This window comes from Antechinus flavipes, chromosome 3 (assembly GCF_016432865.1).
Source record: "Antechinus flavipes isolate AdamAnt ecotype Samford, QLD, Australia chromosome 3, AdamAnt_v2, whole genome shotgun sequence".
NCBI lineage: Eukaryota > Metazoa > Chordata > Mammalia > Dasyuromorphia > Dasyuridae > Antechinus > Antechinus flavipes.
The window spans coordinates 41,587,494-41,609,719 of record NC_067400.1 but is presented as its reverse complement, the minus strand read 5'-3'; the positions used below and the strand labels follow the sequence as shown (position 1 = coordinate 41,609,719).

The following is a 22,226-nucleotide window of genomic DNA, read 5'->3' as shown; positions in this document are numbered from 1 at the left end:
GACTAATTCCATGATTCTTTGCCTCTATAAAGTTTTCAATTACTTTCAACCAGTATAAAATTATTTTCAATCAGCAATATTACTTTCAACCAGTATAAATTCCAGAGTTTCTTATTATTTTAAAGTATAATATGTTATTTTCAACTCTGAGGTAATCAAAAGAAGTATTTATTTACATTTTTTACAGACTCATTACATATAGGAAGAGGGTTTTGTAATGCTACACATCAGTATATTCATAATAAATGCGTACTTCTGACCTCCTGACACTCTGAAGTGACCGAATGCTTTCGCTTCTCGTTCGGATATTTGATTTCTTGAACAGTCTTCGTGAAAAGGACCGACACATGAAAAAATAAATGATGGGGTCCAGGCATACATTGCATGCCGACAAGAAAAGTGTCATTTCTTTGCAGTAGTAGAGAATTATGTGACCTGAGTCATCCAACAGCCTGTCCAAATGGCTAAATGTAAATGGTATTCGACACAAATGATAGGGCAGAAAGCACGTAAAAAAGACAGCGACCACAACTTTAATGCTTTGGTTATGTTTGCGTTTTCTGCTTGATTGACTAATAAATTGCTTGCTGGATTTCTGTATGTATCTGGAGATTGCAATGTAGCATCCAATCAGTATTACCAGGACAGCAACGAATAAACAGCTGTTGACGTGAATAACTGCCTTGTGCCATTTTACGCCTAGAGGGCTTTTAAGTTTTAAACATTCATTGATGGTTTCCGCTGTTGGTTGGACATTTGTAAGGATTATATTAGGTAAAGCCAGAAAACCCATGACTACCCAAACACAAATGGACAAGACTTTTGTAAAAGTGATACTGTACATCCTAGAGTCGCCAAATGGCTTCACCACCTTCAAGTAACGATCAATGCTGATCAGTCCGAGGAAGATGATGGAAGTGTACATATTTGCGTAAAAGAGCACTGATGAATAGCGGCACAGGAAAACGTTGAAATACCAGGGTCCAAAGCCTGCGTCGCGGACTATCCGGAATGGAAATGTCAGGGTCATTATTAGGTCTGCAACCACGATGTTTTTGAGATAGAAAATGAAGCTCGTTTTGTTTCTGATGTGGAAGAAAATCCATACTGCGAGCCCATTGAGCAGAAGGCTTGCTACAAATATGACAAGATAAAGAACTGGCAGGACGATCGTGACAAATTCCTTGTTAGCAGTCGAGTTCCTTTCATGCAGATTGCTGGAATTACTTAAAATTGAATTGTCTTGGTTCAGTTCATCATCTGTAAAAGAACAGATCATCCTTAGTGGTGATGGTTATGACCAACATTGCTTTGCCTTTTTTTTTTTTTTTTTTTTTACATTGGAAGTGCTGACAATGATGTTAAGCATGAAAAAAGCCCATTCATTAGATCACAGCTAGGAAGCAAAGTTTTGATTATGGGAGGTTGGCATTTTTGTCCATATTAGTGTTCATCCGGTTAGCTGAGTGGTGTGGTGGATAGAGCACTGGCCACAGAGTCGGAAAGACTCATCTTACTAGTTGTGTGGCCCTGGGAAAGTCACATAAAGAGAATAAATACAAAATAGTTAGAGTGCTAATTTGGAAGCAGGAGTACTCATCTTCATGAATTCTGATTAAGTGCCTCAAGACACTTAACTAGCCATGTGATTCTGGGCAAATCACTTACCTCAGTTTCCTCATCTGTAAAATAATTTGGAGAAAGAAATGGCTAACCAGTCCAGTATCTCTTCCAGGAAAACCCCAAAGGAAGTCATGAAGAATTATGAGCAAAACAACTGAACAAGAACTTTCTACTGTGTGTGTATGAGGATATATGTGTACACACTTTGTGGCCCATCCTTTAGGTTTTATAGTAAATAGAGCACTAAGCCTGTTATCTTTCCTGAATCTAGATCAAGCCCAATATACTTACTAGCTGTATATCTTATTTAACCTGGGTTTGCCTCAGTTTCCTTATCTGTACAATGGGGGTCATAACAACGCCTATTTCCCAAGCTTATTTTGGAGATCAAATGAGATATTTGTAATGTGCTCTACGACTCTTAAAATGCTACAAAAATGCAAGCTGCTTTTATATTTCATATCATAAAATATCTAATAATAGTATTAAATAGTAAAGAACTTATATATGTTATAATTAACTGCTTAAAAATACAGAGTTTGGGAGGCAATTGAACTGGTAAAAAATTGAACAGTTCTGGGGCAGCTAGGTGGCACAGTGGATAGAGCACCAGCCCTGAAGTTAGGAGGACCTGAATTCAAATCTAATCTCAGACACTTAACACTTCCTAGCTGTGTGAGCCTGGGCAAGTCATTTAACCCTAATTGCCTCAGCAAAAATAAATAAATAAATAAATGAAATAATAAGAAGCCCAGTTCTAAATAGTTACAGCACACACATCCCCAGAAACATGAATTTCTTTAATATTAATAATAATAATACTTTTTGCTATTTGCTAGGACCAGGTTTTTGCATCACCCAGTGACTGGGTTACTGCTGCTTCATCATTCATATACATGTTAAAACCTGGCCGAGCTTCAGTTTTCTTTTTTATGGGTATATAAAGTTAATCTTGTCATTTCTAGTATCTTTTGCACTTATATTTGTGTCACATAATGCAGTAAACATTTAATGAGTATCCATTTTGTGCATTATTGTCTTCAGACAAGCATAAGAAGATCATTCTTTAGAATTTAGCCCCAAAATGATGTTTAAATATATTTTGGAATAATATTCCTTCTTTTCCTTTCCCTTTCTCCTTCCCATCCCCCTTTTTCCACCCTCGCTTCCTTCTGCTTTTTCCTCTTCCTTCTTTCATTAGGGACTAGATTTCAGTAAATTAGTTTTCAAGTATGGGCTGGAAGTAAGGGTTACTTACAGTCAGCTTCTGTGTGTTATATTTAGTCATATCCATCCATTCATTTCCTAAAGTTGTAACAGAGACATTTCTTTTTTTTAATTACAAATTTGGATCCCTAGTTTTTGTAGATTTTTTTTCTACATCATCCTATTTCCTTTCCATTTTATTCTTTCCCTCTCATTCCATGCTGTGAATTGTTTTTTTATAACTAGTTTCCCTAGCGTGAATGCCCTTAACACAGGCTAGTAATTTATCTCTGGACTATCCTGTTCTTAGACTGTAGTATTAATTAGCCTTTATGAGTATGAAATGCCTGATTCAGCTCCCATATGTATTATTATTCCCAGTTGTGAATATTCTGTACAACAATTGCCTCCCAACCCATATTTGTTTAATAAAGTGTCAAGCATATTGCCTATGGCGTCCTGTTCCTTCTGGTTTTCTCCAGTTTCTTACCAGGAAAAGTATTTTTGTAAATGTGTGTTTTTACTGGACTGTGCCATTATATTAGGCTGTCAGGAAGATGGGCTTTGAAGGAAGCATGAATTAGATTATGCATTTAGTTTATCCTGGCCTTCTATTTTTAAATTTCACCTGTTTATCTCCACTGAAGGCCTGCTCTGCTGTCTCATTCTGACCTTGGGTTCTCAAAAAACACTCTTAATAAATTCTAGGCTGGTAGGCTTTGAGATTGGATCCGTGATGGACTGTTCCAGTTATATGGCTGTTGCCTGTGTTCAGAAAGAATCAACACCTGTGTTGTAGACTTGTCCACCATGACCCACTTGGTATTTACTTAGGATCACACAGCCAATATTTGACAGAGACAGAACTTGAATCCCTTATCTCCAAGGTCAGTTCCCTGTGTTCTGCTTCATGGGACCTCTCATCATTTTTTATTTTGGATCAACTAACTTACTTTTTTGGGTTTTTTTTGTTCAATGTAGTGTTCTCAGAGCAATGGATGCAACATTCCAAAAGCTTTCCTGAGGTGTCTGCCATTGTGGTAGGAGATACAGAGAGAAAATGACTAAATACCACCCGCCTTCAGAAGATACAATATTTAAATATAATAATAGTAATAATAACAATACAATATAATTAGGAGAGAGCTCTTACAATTAAGGTATCAGCACTGACGACTTATAAAGCCTTAAAAGGAAGCTAAGTATTCTGAGAGAGTCAATTGAAATACAAAAGTCCATTTCAGCCATGGGGAAGAGCTTGATCCAAAATAGGCTGATCTTAGATGGGATGGCACCTAGATGGCACACCGGATGGGGAGCTGGACATGGAATCAATTGTGAATCTTACTTTGTTTCCCTAAGCAAGTCACTGAACTTCTGTCTATCTCATTTTCAAAATGAAAAAGGCCTCTAAAGTCCCTTCCTTTTTAAAGAAAGAAAAAAATATTAAACTAAATAACAATTGTATATTGAGGAAGCATTTTATATAAAACAAAATGATCTGACTTCCTCATAGATCCAGATATAGAAGGATAAAGAAGTTCAGTTGAAAAAGAAAAAAAAAAGTTCAATTGAAAGGAGAGCTACCCACTCTTGGAATGGAGTTCTTGAGTTCCCAGGAAGTTAGATCACCACTGTAGGTGGTCAGATAGGTGGAGGAGGAGGAGGAAGAAGAAGAAAACTGAAAACCATTTTCAAAGAACTTTTTAAAAATTGATCTTAAAATGTCTCCACTTGATCACAAAGATCAGCTTTTAGATGTGCAGAAAGATTATGGTCACAGAAGCCATATAAATTAATTCTATTACAACTAATGTGATAAAATATAGTATTTATAATTAATATGAAAAAAATAATAGATGCGCCTGTCTAGAAAAAGGAATGCCAGTGGTACAGGTGGGTGGTGGTTCTTGAATCATCTTGTGGTTTTGAGACAAGTAGGTGTTCACCTATCTAGGTGTCATCTCCCACTGGCCTGGCAGTCAACTTCCATCGGCAGTGTTAACTATTAGAGTAAAGGGAGAGCTTCTGATTAATGCAGAGGGAATGGGTCTAGATCTGATTATTTGCTTATGTAGTCATTCCAAAATCTGCAGCTCATTTTTAGTCAAATTAGTTGTGACTTAATTTGAAATATTACATGAGGAGAGAAAAATACAATAAGGAAAATTAGCTATTTCACTTGTTCTCAAGGATCAAGCCTCCAGCTTTTCATCCATCTCAGCTCTTACCCTTCATCATTTTAAAGAAATATTTTCCCTATTTTTCCAAAAACTTAAAGCACCAGCAGCTTATATTTCTCTTGCTCAAGTTGTCTTGCTGCTAATTAGCCCAGTGATTGCATGGGTAATTGAACAGAACTTTCCTTCCTTCCTTCCTTCCTTCTTTCCTTTCTTCCTTCCTTCCTCCCTCTCTTCCTCCCTCTCTTCCTCCCTCCCTCCCTCTTTCCCTCCCTTCCTCCCTTTGTCCTTTCCTCATTTCCTCCCTCCCTCCCTTCCTCCCTTCCTCTTTCTCTCTTTTTCTCCTCTTCCTTCTATTTTTGTTTCCTTGATTCGTATGTAAGAGTCCTACCCAGGTAGGAAATCTTATGATGACAATCAGCTTGGTGATTCAGTTAAGAAAACAAAAGATACTATTTCTCCTCTCTTGGCAAATTCAAGTGGTGTAAGAAGCAACCTGAAATTTCCTTTTTCTATATTGTTCAGGTCTCTCCCTTAGTCTTGTAGACTGTTCAAAAACTGTTTCTTGATTAATGTTAATTTTACTTAATTTGATTTTTTTGAGGGGGAGGGGGCAAATTCATAAAGTCATCAAGAACTCTTACCTCCCAGTGTGGGGTCTCCCTCCACTATTACAGATCAGCAGATTATTTGTAACTTAATCTTAGAAAATTGCCTGAGGAGATTAAGTAATTTATCCAGAATTATGTGGCAGAAGAAATATTTGAATTTGCTTTCTTGGTTGATGGATTTAAGGGTTTGGAGAAAGAGACAGAGAGAAAAAGAAAGAAAATATGACCTTTAAAAAAAATTTTTTTTCATTCTTCCTCTGGATCCTGTCTAGTCTTCCAAAGTGCCCACAATCTTTCTTAGGAACTCATTAGCTCTAGTCAAGGAAAGTATTTTGTTTGATTTTCCTCACCCATGGCAATGCTCTGAACGAGGCTTGTTTTTATTCATTTGAAAATAATACCAAGGAAGGGATATATATTAGATTTGCAGTTGGAAGGGAAGTAGAAGGGGAGTGGCAGAGAATGAAGAATTCCTTTTCTTAAACCATCAAGTTAAGATTGAATCATGTACTTGGAAAGAGACCATATGGCACTATCATATCTGTATCTGAAATGGTCTATCATCTTTGATAATCCCCCAATCCTATTGGTGATAAATTATTGCTCATCATGGGGTGGGGCTTTGGGGCTAAAGTGTGGAAGTATCAACAGTGCGGCTCCCTAGTACCTGATAGGGTGGGAACCAAAAGCTGAAGTAAAGCAAATTATAGGGTGTTACTCATTATGGCTTAGGAGTCTAAGCGTGAGTATTTTCTAAATAGTTACATAGGGATGATAGGGTGACATTGTCTCTGGCCTTCTTAGGAATCTCAGTGAACTCTAGAAAATTAAACCTGAAAAATAATATGTATTTGATTGTGGGTTTAATAATATTTTCTTATATGTGATTATTTTCATCCTAAGCATTATTTTAGGGTTGGTCTCTCATGAGGGGGGAAAAAAAAATTAAAATAAACTTAGAGAAGTCCAATATATGGAAATTACATTGGCATTATGTAGGGGGATTGGTATTTTGATTCAGGAAAATTCAGATATGATTCTGGAGATTTGAAAGTTACTGTCTTTGATTATTATTTAAAAAACAAAAGTGACCCACGTGAGAATTGTTTCTACTTCCAAGTTTCTGAGTTTTACCTGATAATTTCCCACGTAGCAGGTTGAGCCCCATTCTTTAGCTGGGATGGATCTTTAAGCCAAATGCTTGTCAGGACACACACGGATAACACTGAGCCTTGGGTTCAGCACAGGCTGTTTCTCTTTGCACTCCTAGGAAAAAAATAAAAATAAATTCAATGAGAAAGAATTTCCATTTCTTTCAATATCTCTTGTCTCCTCTCTCTCTGTCTTTTTTTCTCTCTCCTCTCTTTCTCTCCTTTATGTGTGTGTTTGTTTCTGTGTCTGTCTCTTTGCCCTGCCTCCCTCTCCCACTTTTCCTCCTTTCTTCACCTTCTCTTCTCCTTTTCCTCCTTCTTTTGCTCTCCTTTCCCCCTCTCCATCTCCTTCTCTATCTTCCTTCCCCTCCTTCCCTCTCCCACCTCCTTGTTTTTCTGTCTAGTCTGTCTCTGTCTCTCAAAATATATTTTGATAGTCTCTTAGGCTTAGTCACCCATCTGGATATGAAAAATGGAACCCCCACATTACTCCCTTAAATTTCTCTTCTTGTTGAGTGTTGTCTGTTCTTGCCTACCTGGGCTTTTCATAGACACCTATGAGTTCCTGCAAACAAGGGCAGATTCTAACAAGGCCTTGGGCCATTTTACTACTGATTTTTGTGGTTTTGTATCTTCTTAACAATCCAGTACTTAATATAGGTCGTCTTCTCATTCTTTTCTCATAGGAACAACAGCAGAACAGTAGGAGTGACGGCATTCACCTACTTGTTGGCAGTTACTTAGCTTTACAAAACTCTTTCCTTATGACACTCCAGTGTTATTATTCCCATTCCACAGATTCAGACATTGAAACCCTGAGAGGTTAAAAGAATTGTCCAGAAATTGGACATAATGTTGAGACGCATTCCGGCATTTTTACTTACTTATTTCTTCTCAAATGTAAAAAATTGACTTCACATTGACTTGTGTCTGGGGGGAAACTTGTGTTTACCCTTCTCCATGGGGAAAATGCTGCATAAATAGCAAGAATGGTATTTTGGCTTTTTCCCCAGACAGTCTTAGGAAGGAGAGTCAGAGGGGAGTTAGAAATAAGCAGCCAATTCTAGTGAGGAAAGTGACAGAGAGTCTTGGTCAAGGTCATATAGATCACAAGTGGCAAATGTGGGATTTTAATCCAGCTCCCTGGACTTTGGACTACTATTGATATATAGGAGAATGATTCGTATTTGTGGAAAATAAACAGTACATTCTCACATATGATTTTAAAAAGCACAACACTGGAAATTAGTTAATACTGTGCCTGGCCCACAGTGCTAAGTAAATGCTCAGTGTCTTGCAAAATTCCACTTAAAAGTTTAATTGTAAGTAGAGGTCTCATTTGGCCAAACCTAGGATATCCTGGTCCTTGAGGAGAATGAAATTGGCCTCTGTTAACAAGCAGCTTGGGCTGGACTGAGGACGGACGAGTAGCCAGGTTCAGAATTATCTCAGTTGGAATCTTATATCTGATACTTAAGAATTATGGGACCAGGGTAAAGAGCCTCCATTTGATTATCTCTAAGATGCAGATAATTATACTATAGTATTTATATTACGGGGTCATTGTAAGGGGTCAAATGAGATAATTAATATTGAAGAGTTCAACAAATGTCAAAGTCCTGTACAATCCCATAACAATCTCTCCCCCCCCCACCCCCCCAACTGGCCTCATGATTACAGTACTGACAATGACAATATCTTCCCAGATGAGTTAACTCACATGGACTTGAAATATTCTTCCTCTTCTTGCTTTGGTGACCATTTCTAAGCGTAAAGTGTGAATAAGCACTTGAAGGATTTCAAGTGCTGCTCGTATATTTGCTCATCACAATGTTCCTGGGAAGGAGGTATCATGTTTGTTCCCATTTTATAACTGATAATGAGGGAAGAGCTTAAGTAACTCACCATAAAAAAAAAAAAAAAAAAAGCGCAATTCAAACTTGCATTTTACAGATACCAAAGCCAGCCCTTTTCCTAGAATACTAGAAAATAGAATAGAATAGAATACTAGCTATCACTTTCCAGAGTTCTTGTAAATCTAAGAGGAAAAAAAAAATACTGTTTTTTATCACTAATTATTATTATATTATTTAAGGTCCTTTTTTACAATGTCCATGAATTGAATTTATTGGTTTTCTCTTTATGCAATTTAGAGATGGGAACCATCGCAAATAATCCCCGTCCCAAATCATTTAAACTTCTGGGATTGTCCCTCCCCCAAATCTCCATTCCCAGTAGCTATTGGATTTTTAGCTTCTACTTCCACTTTAGGAAATGCACTTTTTTTTTCCTATAAAGGAGAAACATCATATCTGTGACTAGTGATTTTGTCCTTTAAAAATCTCCATTCCCAAGAGCAGTTAAATTTGAAATCTACATTATGTCATTTCAGTTGTTTTAGGAATAAGAGTGTAAGTAGTAGGCATGGCTCTTAGGTGCTGAACAGAGCATAAAATTAAACACCGTCCCTTCCCACCATTGAAATCCATAAATTATCTCTTAACATGGGTGGAACAAGTGTGCAAAGGCTATTTTGTTAAGCTACAGGAAGAATCCTTTTCAAACAGGAAGAGCCAGCAGACTCATCCTGCCATGAAATATAATGGGTTTATTACTTTGCCCTTTAACACTCCCTTTATTTTAGGGTTTGAGAGAGTTTGTTTGGTTTTCATGAAAAAGATTCCTGTGAATGTCATTCAAAAATTATTCTGTAGACTCTGAAATATAAAGTGACATGCACGATATGTTTACAGATGCACACGCTGATTATTGAATGCATAGTGGACACAGTGCTGGCTCATAATAGGTGCTTAATAAATGTTTGTTTTTGTTGTTATGGAAGTTGTTTTCCACTCTTGTATCTAACACTTTCTGTGTGACAGTAAGAAATTCATGTAATGTCTCTCAGTTTCGGGGGTGCTATGGAACGCACCTAAACATTTTCAGGAAAACATTTTTCAGAAATCACGAATCACTAAGTTTCATTAACAAACTTGATCTAAATCTCTTCTGTCACTCTCAGCAGAGTTCCATTTTTACAAAATTCTAGGTCACCAGGAACGAATCATGGACTGGTGAAGGACAATTCCTAGCACATAGTAGATACTGAGTGAATAAATGCTTGTTGAACGAATGAATGCTGACATGTCAGGTCAAAATTTGGATAAGGATTACATTTTTAAAATAGCACAATAGCTACACTACACTAAGATCCAGATTGCGCACAATATGCAGATGGTTTCTAATCACATGGGACTAGAAACTTGCATTGCATATAAACATTTTCTACTTGGACCTTAAAAAAAATCACATTTTATAATTTTATATATGGCTAATATTGATTATAATTGTTAGAAATATTTTCCTAAATTAAATTCTTTGGTGATTAGGGAATTAAGAAAAAAACAGTTGACTTAATTGTAAATTAATTGGTGTCAGGTTGGGGGGGGAGGGTGTATGTGTGTGTGCACTTATGCACTTATTCTTTCTGTCAGTATGTAAAATAGTTTAAATCCTTGAAACTCATTTTAGCACAAGTTGCTAGTTCCCATACACATCTGGTACACAGAGTTCTAAGTTCTAAGCTTTCATGAGGAAGAGTCACAAGCATGAAACAAACTTGGGATGGATGGATTCCTCTTATACCCTAGAAAGGGCTTAGATTATTTATGTTGCGTTCCATGTTTGTTGATCTTGGGCATTTAGTTAAATGTTTCTGAATCTTAGTTTCCTAATCCATAAAAATGAGGAAGCTGGACAAGGTGATCTCAAAGGTGCTTCCCATGAGGTCTTTTTGTTTCCCCTTGGAGTGGGTGTTGGAAAGTAGAAGCTCATGTCCAGTGCTGATGACTGTGACCTTTCTCCACTTCTCCCTCTGTAAATGGACATTGATACTCACGTCATCTACTTTATAGTGTTTATAGGATGGGAAGATTAGAACTGGAAGAAATCTTGGTCATTTTAGTCCAATTCTTTCATTTTATGGTTGAGAAAACTGAGATGGAGATTGAGGGACTTGTCCATGCTCTCATAGGTAGAAAGTATTTGAGATTTGAACCCACAATCTCTGGTTGTTGTATATGGTAAATAAAGGTTGAGTACATTTTAGAGTATTATATAAATGTGGGCTATGGGCTATTATAAATAATATGCCTAGACTCTGTTCATTAGAAATTAGGAGGTGCCTACCGTGTTATTAGATGCTGAGCATAAAAAGCTGAAAAGTAAAAAACAATTCAGACCTCAAGGAGCTTACATTTTGTTTGATCATTTATTGATATGCAATAAATAAGGGTAATTGGAGGTAGGATAAATCAGAAAAAGAATCCTTGGTTTCTCCTTCTACCAATCCAAATGTCCATTAAGTTGTAAATTTTCAGTCTTGCTACCTGAGGCAGTTATTGTCTGTGATTTCATAAGTTAAAAGCAGCATTTGAGCCTAGACAATTTAACACTCTTCACTATTAATTATTACTATTTTTTTTTTTTTTTTTACTAAATCACCATCATTCAGACAACTAGATTAGTGAATGGAGCCTCTTCTGAAGCAGGAAGACTTTGTCCTGCACTGACATGTAGCAGCAATAGGACCATGACCAACTCATGCCTCATCTGGGCAGCTTTCTGAGAAAGGGATTCTTGGGGCAGCTAAGTGGCTCACTGAGTAGAGCACTATCCCCGAAGTCAGGAGGATCTGAGTTCAAATCTGGTCTCAGACACTTAAAACTTCCTAGCTGTGTGACCCTGGGCAAGTCACTTAACAACAATTGCCTCAGCAAAAAAAAAAAAAAGAAAAAGAAAAAAGAGAGAGAGAAAAAAAAAAGAAATAGAGAAGGAAAAAAGGAAGGAAAGAAAGAAAAAGAAAGAAGGAAAGAAAGAGAGAGATTCTTAATCTTTCTGCTGTCATGGGTACCTTGGGCAGTTGAAGCCTAGTGATTCTCTTTTACCATAATAGTTCTAAGTACATAAAATAAAATGCTTAGCATTTCTTTTGAAATGGTTTCTTTTGAAACCAACTGTACTAAAATAGAGTTTAAAACTTAAGCTGAAATTGAGTTTTTTTTTTTTAATTCAGATTAAAGATTCCTGTTTCTAGGGTATAAGAGCAGTTGAAGCTGCAATGATAAAGAGGTTCCATACCTAGGAATTCCCTGTATCATTGAAATCTAGTCTGGCTCCTATCTTTAATCATCATCATCATCTAGCTACACAACACTAAATATGACTTGATTAATGATAGTGTCCTATCATGTAGAGATTAGTGGTAGTACTCTATGGCGCTATCTTTCCCCGAATTTCAAAATATTTTTTAATATATAAAATTTTATGACCAACAGACATTTTCCTTTTATCAGTGCAGTACTTTCAGCTTTCCTGAGACCTGTCTTTGAAAGCTTTACATTTATTAAATTGCAGCCACTTTTAGTTGTCTCTCTTAAATTTTAAAAATCCCACTTTTGGAGATCAGGTTGAGAATAAGGAGTTGAGAACCAGGTAATTTCTTTAAACAAAACTCACTTTTCTTGAGTAATGTTTGCTGGCCCACAAAGCTTACTGAGTAAGTAAATTAAGTAAAGTACACATTAGCCCTTGGAACATGGTATAGTGAATAAAATGTTTTTACTTGGAATCACAGCAATCCTAGCTTAAATCTGATTGTGTGACTATGGGTAAGCTGCAAGAAATCCTGAAATAGATGAAATGGGAAAAGTCTTAAAAGATACCTTAAAAAACCTCTTTCAGGTGTCTTTTAAAACACTATTATTTTCACTGTCATTATTATTGTTATTGTTACCATCATCATCATCAAAATCATTATTATTAGTTTAAAGTCAAAAAAATTCCTCCAATATTTTAGACAATATCACTTAATTTAAACCCTTAATCATATCTTTTTTCCCCTTATCATTTCATTTGCCTTATTAAAGCTCTTAATAAAACTTTATCATGTTTACTTGTGATAGCCTTAAGATTTGCAAAGCATTTGCAAAATGCTCTCCATGCATTTTAAAAAATTGATTTATGTTGCCTTTTGATCCAAATTCTGAGCTTTTCTAGGGTGGGGACTATGTCTTCCTTGTTGCTATTAGTTCTTCCATTAAGGATCTATCCTACTGATGTCAAATTGAAGAGAAATGGAGGCCCACTAATCCACATTGAGGCTCTCTGTGGATTACACATTGACTTAATTTAAAAATATACAATCTATCTTTGTTGTATTCTTATCTTGCTAAATATTTCTTATTTGCATCCATTTAGGGATATTGGGATTGTGTGGCTGACACCTCTGAATGGTGACATTGTCTAGGTCTTTTTACATGTCATGGGTACCAGTTACCCAGCATTTGGACTATATGTGTGGTTGACCCACATTTTTGATGTGTTTTCCTAACTCTCACTTTTCATGTAGAGGTCATTTTGAAAAGGTCATTATTGAAAATACACTTTAGCCAATTTGGTGATTACTGCTTTTTGGGTTTCCTGCAATTTTGATTCATTGGAGATTATGGTGTCCCACTATTCCCAGCTCTTCAGTATCAACATTTGAATATTAGGATTTTTTTTTCTTTTAAAAATGAGTTTTTGGGCCAGAGAATAATTTTGAAGCTGGAAAATATGGCTTCATTTCTGAAATGCGAGTCACCCTGCTCTCTTTATCTTGTTTAATTCTAGGCCTCTGTATAACTTCTATTTCAGATATATAAGTATATACCAATATAGAATAGAAATTGGTTTAAAACTAAAACAGATCTGAAAAACAAACCACAAAGTTATACACATTAAAGGATACTCAGGTAAAATCTCTTTTGACTATTGTTTTAAAACCCATTAAGCATTTAAGTGTCTACTATAAACTAATAACTTTGTTTAGGTCTTATCTTGAAGATACAGAAGCAAAAATGAAATAGCCCTAGTAGATGTCACCTCCTATATAAATAAGGTCCAAGGTACGCAGCTAGATGGCACAATGAGTAGAGTGCCAGGTTTGGAGTTCAAATCCAGCCTTAGACACTTATTAGCTGTGATCCTGGGCAAGACACGTAGCCCTGTTTGCCTCAGTTTGCTCATCTGTAAGATGAACTGGAAAAGGAAATGGCAATCACTCCAGTATCTTTGCCATAAAACTCCACATAGATCATAGAGAGCTAGATATGACTGAAACAAGAAGATGGCCAGAGAAGGCTGTTGAATGGCACTAAGAAAGCAAGGCTTGTTCCTTTACATTCCTTGGGCTGTTGATAGCATCCTACACAGCTTTTCATGATGCATCCCATGGGCCAACCAAGCTATTCCCTGCACTCACTTTGACCTCCCCTATCTTTGCTTTGGGCCTATGAACATGCCTTTGAACTTAGCCTGAGTCACCTCTGTTCATTGTTCTCTATTATCTTAAGAGTCAAGTAGAGATTCCTTCATTTAACATTTAAATGTCTTTACAACCTACTTGCAGTCTTCTCACACATAGCACCCCTCCAGAAAACTCTATGATCAAGACTTACTGGGTAACTTATTGTAACACGTACATAGTGCTTCATATGCCGTCTCCCTTTTTCCAAGTCCTGTCCCTCATGCCTGAAATGAATAGATTCCTTATTTCTACCTTTTCTAAGCCCTGACTTTCTTCAGGAAACAGTTCAAAGGATACTTTCTTGTAAGAAACTTTTCTTAATCCTCAGATGCTAGTACCTTTCAAATCCATCTTTTCTGTATCTTAAACGTACCTATTTTTTTTTCAAAATAATTTTTATTGATGTTATTTTTATACCACCTAATTTCCCCTATATTCTTCCTTCCCAGAGATCCATGCCATATGATTTTATTTTATCCATTATCCACCTGATCAGAATGGAAGATCCTAGAGGGAAGAAACTATTTCTGGCTTTGTATCCTCAGTGCTCAGAACTTAATAAGCACTTAGAAATGCTTTTTGGATTTATTGAAGTGGAATTAGGAGGTCACCTCTGTGAAGCTTTGTGTCATGGATAGAAATGTTTCTCACAATTCCTATAACTCTCCTTTGCATTTGCCATCTTGCAATCTGCTTTATTCTCATTTGTGTTTTTGTCTTTCCTTAGCATTTGAGGACTAAGACCTGGAAGCTATTTGAGGAGAGGGACTGTGTTTTATTTCATCTTCCTCACTGTAGTTGAATTGGATCTCAAATTTTATCTTATCTTGAGTTATATTGCCTGGCCTTTGATATAAAAGGCTCCTTGAGATTTTCCTTTCTTTTTTTTTTTTTAACGGAGGCCTTAATCTTGGCTCTAATGGCATAACAAATCCCTCCTTAATTAGTCCAAATAGAGGGCTCTGTTTGTGAACACAGCCCCTGTTTAATGGTGTTGAGCTTTTCTTCTGACCCTGGGAAAATGAGATAATTGAGCCCTCTGGCATTCTGCTGTCTCCCTTGTAACTCTTACCATGCTCTGTAAGACAAGAAGCAGGGCTCCATCCTACCATGTTTCTGATACCTGGATGCTCAGTAGTTTTCCTGCTAAATTGCTGACCCACAAAAAGCTCCACCTCTGCCATATTCATTTGCACTAAAGTTTGGGAGTGGTAAACATGGACTCCGGTGAATGGATATGAATGTGCTTAGCTTTGTATCTCCTTTTGGGTTTGGCTTGGTCTCTTGATATCTTATCTGACATCCAGTTTCGGTCATGCTCTTTCTTATCTTTAGGTGATGATTCTAATGATAGCTAGGTGGTGCAGTGGGTAGGGCACTGTATCTGAAGTCTGGAAGACCTCAATTTAAGTCCAATCTCAGATACTTACTAGCTGTGTGACTCTGGGCTAGTCACTTAACCCCTTTGACAAAGTTTCTTCTTTTGTAAAATAGGGATGATAATAGCATTTATCTCTTGCAGATTCTCAAGTGCTTTGCAAATTTAAAGTACCGTATAAATTCCAACTTCATTGATAAAATTGGTGATGATGACATTCTGTGACATTTGTAAAGTGCTTTATGTACATTTACATTACAGTTTTCATTTGTGACTTAACCACACCGTTAAGATAGAAAGTGCAGACATAATTATCCCCAGTTACTATTGAGGAAACTGAGTGAAAGATTTCCTTCTGGTCACAATCATTTCCAGAGTTGAATTCTGGATTCAAATTTTATTCAAGCCACATTTTCTCCATACAAAGACGTGGTGCTAGATGCTGGAGATTCAAAACAAAAATGAGTAAGTTCCTGCTCTCAAGAAGCTTACATTCTACCACCAAGATGCCAACAAGAATCATCACCACGTCTTTAGTAAGCACTTACTGTGTATCAGATGCCATGGATTTAAAAGGGGAATAGGGATACAAAAAATATTCCCTGCCCTGAACCATAGTATCTGAAGGGGTCTCAGAGACCACTTATTCCAAGTCCTGCTTAGATAAGAAGTGTCTCCCTCTAACCCTCACCTAGTAAAACCTAAGGAATGGTTGTAGAAGAAGAAGCCTGGGGCCCACAAATTAAGTTGACTTATCTAAGATATTATTCATATAGGTAAAAAGTGGCATTATTAGAATTTGCATATGTTATTCCACAGTTCTCTTATTGTCCTGACTCAGTTTCCCTAATTATCCTGACTCAGTCCTGCTTCAGTTTCCCTGTTTCTCAGTTCTGCAAAACCTCCCCTCCCTCTTTATCAGAATACTTGATAAGAATAAAAGATCTTATGTTTTAGAATATCAGAATGCCTCTCCCCATCCCAAGCTACCAGAGTGTCAGATATTGTCTTATCAAGATGCCTCTCCCCATGTCCAGGGTTCCTCCCCCCATGCCTCGCCTCATCCTGTCAGAGTCCCCCTGACTCCACCCCTGCCTCAGTCTACCCTCTGTGTCTGAGCTACGTGTATATATGTCATTGAGAACTCTGATTGTTGGCTGCATTCTTGGGTTCTATAGTCTCATTCAGCCCTGGGACCAAACATGGATCCATTGGTTCCAATATATCTCTCCATTTCATAAATTATTAAATACTCTCTAATCTCTATCTTGCCTCAGTTTCTCCGGCATTACACACCCAGATTCTTTTGCCTCCAAAGGATGCCTCTAGCACTCTTCTCCCTCTTCCCTTTCCTTTTCCCCTTTTCCCCTATTTCTTTTCTCTTCCTATTACCAATAATAATAATTATTTTTATATAGCACTTTAAGACTCTATAAACATTACTTCATTTATCCTCAAAACAACTGGTCAGTGATCCCATTTTATAGATGAGGAAACTGAGACAGACTGGTTAAGTAACTTGCCTAGCATCCCATAGTAAATAGCTGAGCACAAATTTTAACTCACAGGTCTTTGTGACACTAAGTCCAACATGTTATTCATTGAGCCACTTAGCAACTTCTATTCCTCAGAAAATAAAAAAAATAATTTTTACAAAAGTCTAAAGGGGGAATAAAAGACAGCAAAAGTCCTGTAATGTCAGTGAGACATTAAAATTAAAGCCTACAGTTAAGATATTAGCTCGACATTATACCATTAGTTGGAGTCAGGAACTAAACCAATTTTAAGTCTGCATTCTCCCATGCTCTTGATTATCCCATAATGCTTTCTTGGTTTGATCAATGCTCAGTGTTTTTCTTTCATTTTTGTTCTTTTTCTGAGGCAATTGGGGTTAAGTGACTTGCCCAGGATCACCCATCTGGGAAGTGTTAAGTGTCTGAGATCAGATTTGAACTCAGTTCCTCCTGACTTTAGGGCTGGTGCTCTATCCATTGCTCCCTCTAGCTGCCCCTAATGCTCAGTGTTTTTAAAGCCAAAATATCCTAAGTGAGTACAAGGGTTAATGCTCTGTATTTTCTTCATTCTTTTTTAATCCCTTAATTATACTCAATTCAATAAACCCTTCTCAATCATCTACTGTGTGTAAAACGCACTTGGGTTCTGGGAAAGAAGTCAAGTGCCTCTGAAAATATGTATAGTAAAAGTTAAATGAAAACTTTAGAGAATTTTGTAGAAAAAACAGTACCAGTAAACTGAAGGGGGTGAGGGCCGATTTCCTGCAGAACCTGTCACTTGAGCAGTCTTAAATGGAGATGTGGTTTCTGAAAGGCAAGGTTGAGGAAGTATCCTGGGCAAGAGAGAATGGAGGTGTGAAAATGGACTAATCTACAAGCAGGGAACAGCTCAAGGCTGATTTGGCTGGTGTCTATGAAGGGCAGGAATGTGGAGTTTAAAAGCAAATAGAAAAAACACATTAAAACAACAGCATGTATTATAGGATTCTGCGAGAGGTACCATGGAGATGGTACCAAGTATAATACCAAGTAGGGTGTGATGGGAAAAGGAGAGATCCCAATTAAATGGTCTAGGAAAATATGAAGGAGAAATATGATCTGGAAGCCCTCGAGGAGATTTTGGTCTCTGAGCAAAGTCATGAAAACGGAGAAACTGGATTTAGGAAGGCAAGAAAGATCCATACAGATGAATGAAATTTTGGACTTGGCAAAACTGAATTTGAGGACCATGAGTAATTTAGTTTAGTTAAAATATGTAGTTCATGAAAGGGAAAATTTTAAAATAAGCCTGGAATCTTGGTTTGGAGACAGATGGGAGAAAGGTTTTAAATACCAGGATAAAGAATTTATATTCAGTCCTAGCAACAATAGGGAGCCCCTGGATATTTTTGAGTAGAGGAGTAACAAGTTCAGATATAAGATTATAAGGTCATTTCTTGTGAGAAAAGAAGAAAGGTCCTCTCTAAGTAAGGCTGTTACAATGACCTAAGAAATGGTGGAGCCCTAGCAGAAGAACCAAGAGAGGAGTGGATAGATGCCGGGGGCTGTGGAAGTAACTGAGGAGGATTTAACCACTGATTAGACATGTGGGATTGTGGGACAGTGAGAAGAGAGAAGTGTCAGAGAGGATTTTGAACATGGGTGCTCAGGAGCAAATATTAGAAGAAAAGAAGGAATTTGAGAAATGGAACAGGATGTTTTGGGGGAAAGATATGAGTTTGAAGTTATGATAGCTTCTGAATTCTTCTTGGACTCTGGAGACAGGTGATACTTAGGGAGGTGATAATAAAGGGCAGATAATGTCAGGAGGCCTAAACTGGAAAATCATCTCCATGGAACTGGTCTTCCAAATCATCAGAACCAAGGACATAACAAGAGAAAATGCAGAAGGTTAAAAAAAGCATCTTGGTTGTGGATAAGGGTGGTGTGGAAAGACTTGATTTGGATGGGAGAAGGACCCTCAACAATTTAAAAAAACTGAGAAAGACCAAGCTGACCGGGAGGAGGAGGAGGAGGAGGAGGAGGACCTGGAGACAGCCGCCCATCAATGTCAAAGAAGGCAAGCGCCCAGAATGCTGCCCAAATGTCAGCCTGTACATCAAGTCCTGTGCTTTTAGGTTACTAGCCCAAGGGATGTGATTAGTTCCCTGGTATCCAGCATGCCTTCTTGCTGGCCCACTTTCTTGCCTTTAATTATAGCTTTTGTGCTCCCATTGTTCTTTGAGACAGCCTTGCCAGGCACCTGGTATTCCCTGACCTAGCGCACGGTCCAGGGTAGAATGCTCAGATGAGGCACATGAAGGCAACAGATGCTTTCCTGCTTAAATGAAGGGAAGTGAAACACAGAGAACTCAAGGAAGAAAGGAAGGAAGGAAGGAAGGCAGAACCTGAAAGGCAGACAGCCACAAACCTAAACAAATGCAATCTGCTTCTAAATTAGTCTACCCCCTTTCCCCACATCCCTAAATGTAAATAATTCTCTTGTCTCTATTTCTCTTATTGGGAAGTTCTTTCCTCCTCCTCTTTTAAACTGAGATTTCCACATGTAAAATAAACTTTAAATTGCTATATAATTGTTATCTGTATTTACTACTACTACTACTACTACTACTACTACTACTACTACTACTACTACTACTACCACCACCTTTTCCCCTGCTGCTGCTGCTACTACTACTACTAACTACTATTAACTACTACTACTACTCTACTACTACCATCACTAGTAGTATTATCACCACTACTATCACCACCATCATTACTACATTAACTATATTTACTTTCATTACTACTACTACTATAACTACATTATGACTAAAATTACCACCATCACTCCTCCTCCTCTTCCTCCTTTTCCTCCTCTAATCTTTTTATGACAACTAGATTTTTTTTTCTTAAAGAGTTTATATTCTTGGAGCTTGGCAAACCTTAGGTTCAAATCTTGCTACTTAAGACTTTACTGATTGCATAACTGTGGATTAGGTCACCTCCTCTGAGTCCCAGTTTTTTCATCTCAACAGATATAATATTTTATCTGCAGCAATTATAGAATCCCAATGTGCTGTTTATATCAATTTCTCCAACAACATTGTTTATTGTTATTACCATAGAAAAATAGCCAGTAGCCAAGCTGCCCACTGACTAGGACACTCCAAAACACAAAAGCCAAAGATATAATTAATTTTGGCTCTTCACCTACATTTATGGGGTTAGGAAGAAATAAGGGCCAGTAAGCCTGTGAGGATAATAATAAACTCCCCAAAGTTAGCTAATTTCCTTTTTTGAAAAAGTAGTCTAAAAGTGAGTAAACATTTGTTCCCATTGAATTTGCATCCTTTTGACTTCTGAAATTCCTAATCAAAACAAAACGTTTAGTAGAAACTGCCCTCTTTTGATGTAAATTATTTCACTCTGATAATGTAGGTCATATTTGTCTTCCAAAGGCGGCACTAATGGGCCATGCTATTATTGCCCATGCTCTAGAAGGCAATACCATATAAGGGTGAGATCTGGCAGATCTTATCAAGCGAGGAAGAGCCTTGTGAACAGCAGTTTGAACATCATTCATGAAGTTATTTGTGAATACTATCTCTCTACATAGTCTAGAAGAGGTTTATTCTGAATTGGTCCATGTTGATCAGATCTCAGATCCTTGTATTGAAGTGTGTGGGTTTTGTACTGAAAGTACAATGGATTATACCTTGAATCCATGTTTTTGCTTAATTTCAACTATTGATCTTTATTGATTTGGGGGTGGAGTGGTGATGGATAGTGATCAAGATGGTGTCTATTAATTAAAGGAAATCTTTAAAGGGTTATATCCATACATAAAGGGTTATAATCCATACATTTAAAGCTGTAGGGTACCTACGTCCACCTTGTCTACCTAATGCTTCATTTTACAGATGAGGAAACAGATTCAGAGTGAATATATTGGTAGTGTCAGAGTGGATTTGAATCTATTCTTCTGATGTCAATTTAGGAGATCTTCCCAGTACGCTCTGCTATTTTAAGTGAAAATGAAAAGTCAGTTTAAAAAAGTGACATAAAAGAATGTTTAATAAGTTTAAAAAAATGTGAATGAGGATGATCCTAAGAAGAATAATGGCTTAGAAATACCTTATACAGTATCAGTGTATGCTCTGACTGGTAACTTTAACCTCTTTGTAACTTGAGAAGCTCTCCTTTTGTGCCCCCCCCCCCCCACGTGTATATGTATGTTTATTTACATATGTATAAATATACTATATATTTGCTTTTTTGAATTATCCTTACTTTTAGTCAATTTTTTCAACTGCCCAATGAAATGACAAGTTTTCAACTTTAAAAAATAATAATAAAACATAGTATGGTTGCTAAGCTCTTTGTCATCACTATGTAATTTTCCCAGTGACTCTTACCTGACATGTTTTAACATGATTTCTGAAGAATCTGAATGAGGATTACCCTGTTCTTTTATAGCACAATGAAAAGAATGAGATGGCTTTTTTTTTTTTTTAAGAAATAAAGATTTAAAATTTTTAGTTATCTTTTTTTCCTTTTAAAATAAAATTACAAATTTTTGTAATATGAAATACATTTAATTTTGGCTTTCCATTGTAAAAAACAAACAAACAAAAACTTCAGGTTTTATTCTTCTTGTCCAGTGAGAGTTAGTAGGAGTAACTACCAAATCTCATTTTTTTTTTCCGAAAGCAGACTGTGAAATTCACATTGTAAGTAACGTTTCCCCTGGAAATGGTAAAAACTACAGGCTCCTTCCTGCCTGTAGTGTTCAGTTCCTTGCACGGAGCTTCTCCTTTCTCCTGACATTCCAGCTCCCAATTTTTCACTCATTTTTAACCACAGGAGTAATTAAAGTCTCATTCCCTAAAACCAATTCCTTAGCCACTCTTTGCAAGCAAAATTTCTCCAAACCCCCAACCATTTACCTGTCATTGTTGTCACTTTCCATGGGCCAGTTAAACGTGTCCAAATCATCAGGCTCCTTAAGTCGAATCTCAAGAAAAAATCTTGACATTAGTAAAAACAGAAAAGTTGTTTTTCTGATAAAAAATGAAAAAGAGTCATTTTTTTCCCTTTCAGATAAGGTAGGGTGCTCCTCTTTCACTTGTCCTCTGGGACACCTTTCAAATTCCCAGGACCAGGAACAACTAGAGCGACTGGCTTGGTTTTGAATAAAAATGACTCACCTGCAAGTTAGTAAGTGTAGGTG

At 37.0% G+C, this 22,226-nt stretch overlaps 2 protein-coding genes across 2 annotated transcripts in view; one reads left to right on the top strand and one right to left on the bottom strand.

The window, feature by feature from the left end:
- Positions 1 to 22,226, top strand: part of MED12L (mediator complex subunit 12L) — a 372,681-nt gene that overhangs the window by 220,234 nt on the left and 130,221 nt on the right. The window lies entirely within an intron of this gene.
- On the bottom strand, positions 153 to 22,144 carry GPR87 (G protein-coupled receptor 87). Its single transcript, XM_051983268.1, has 3 exons — positions 21,943 to 22,144; positions 6,755 to 6,886; positions 153 to 1,260 (listed from the first exon to the last, which is right to left on the bottom strand). The coding sequence occupies exons 2-3, from the start codon at positions 6,786 to 6,788 to the stop codon at positions 221 to 223; spliced, it is 1,074 nt and encodes a 357-aa protein (XP_051839228.1). The 5' UTR covers positions 6,789 to 6,886; positions 21,943 to 22,144; the 3' UTR covers positions 153 to 220.

Bases quoted from the DNA above. Each gene is read 5' to 3' on its own strand.
- GPR87 (XM_051983268.1), bottom strand. From the start codon at position 6,788: ATGGGGCTCAACCTGCTACGTGGGAAATTATCAG. The intron at 1,261-6,754 runs GTAAAACTCAGA...GTTCTTTTACAG, and splicing joins GCTACGTGGGAAATTATCAG to ATGATGAACTGAACCAAGAC.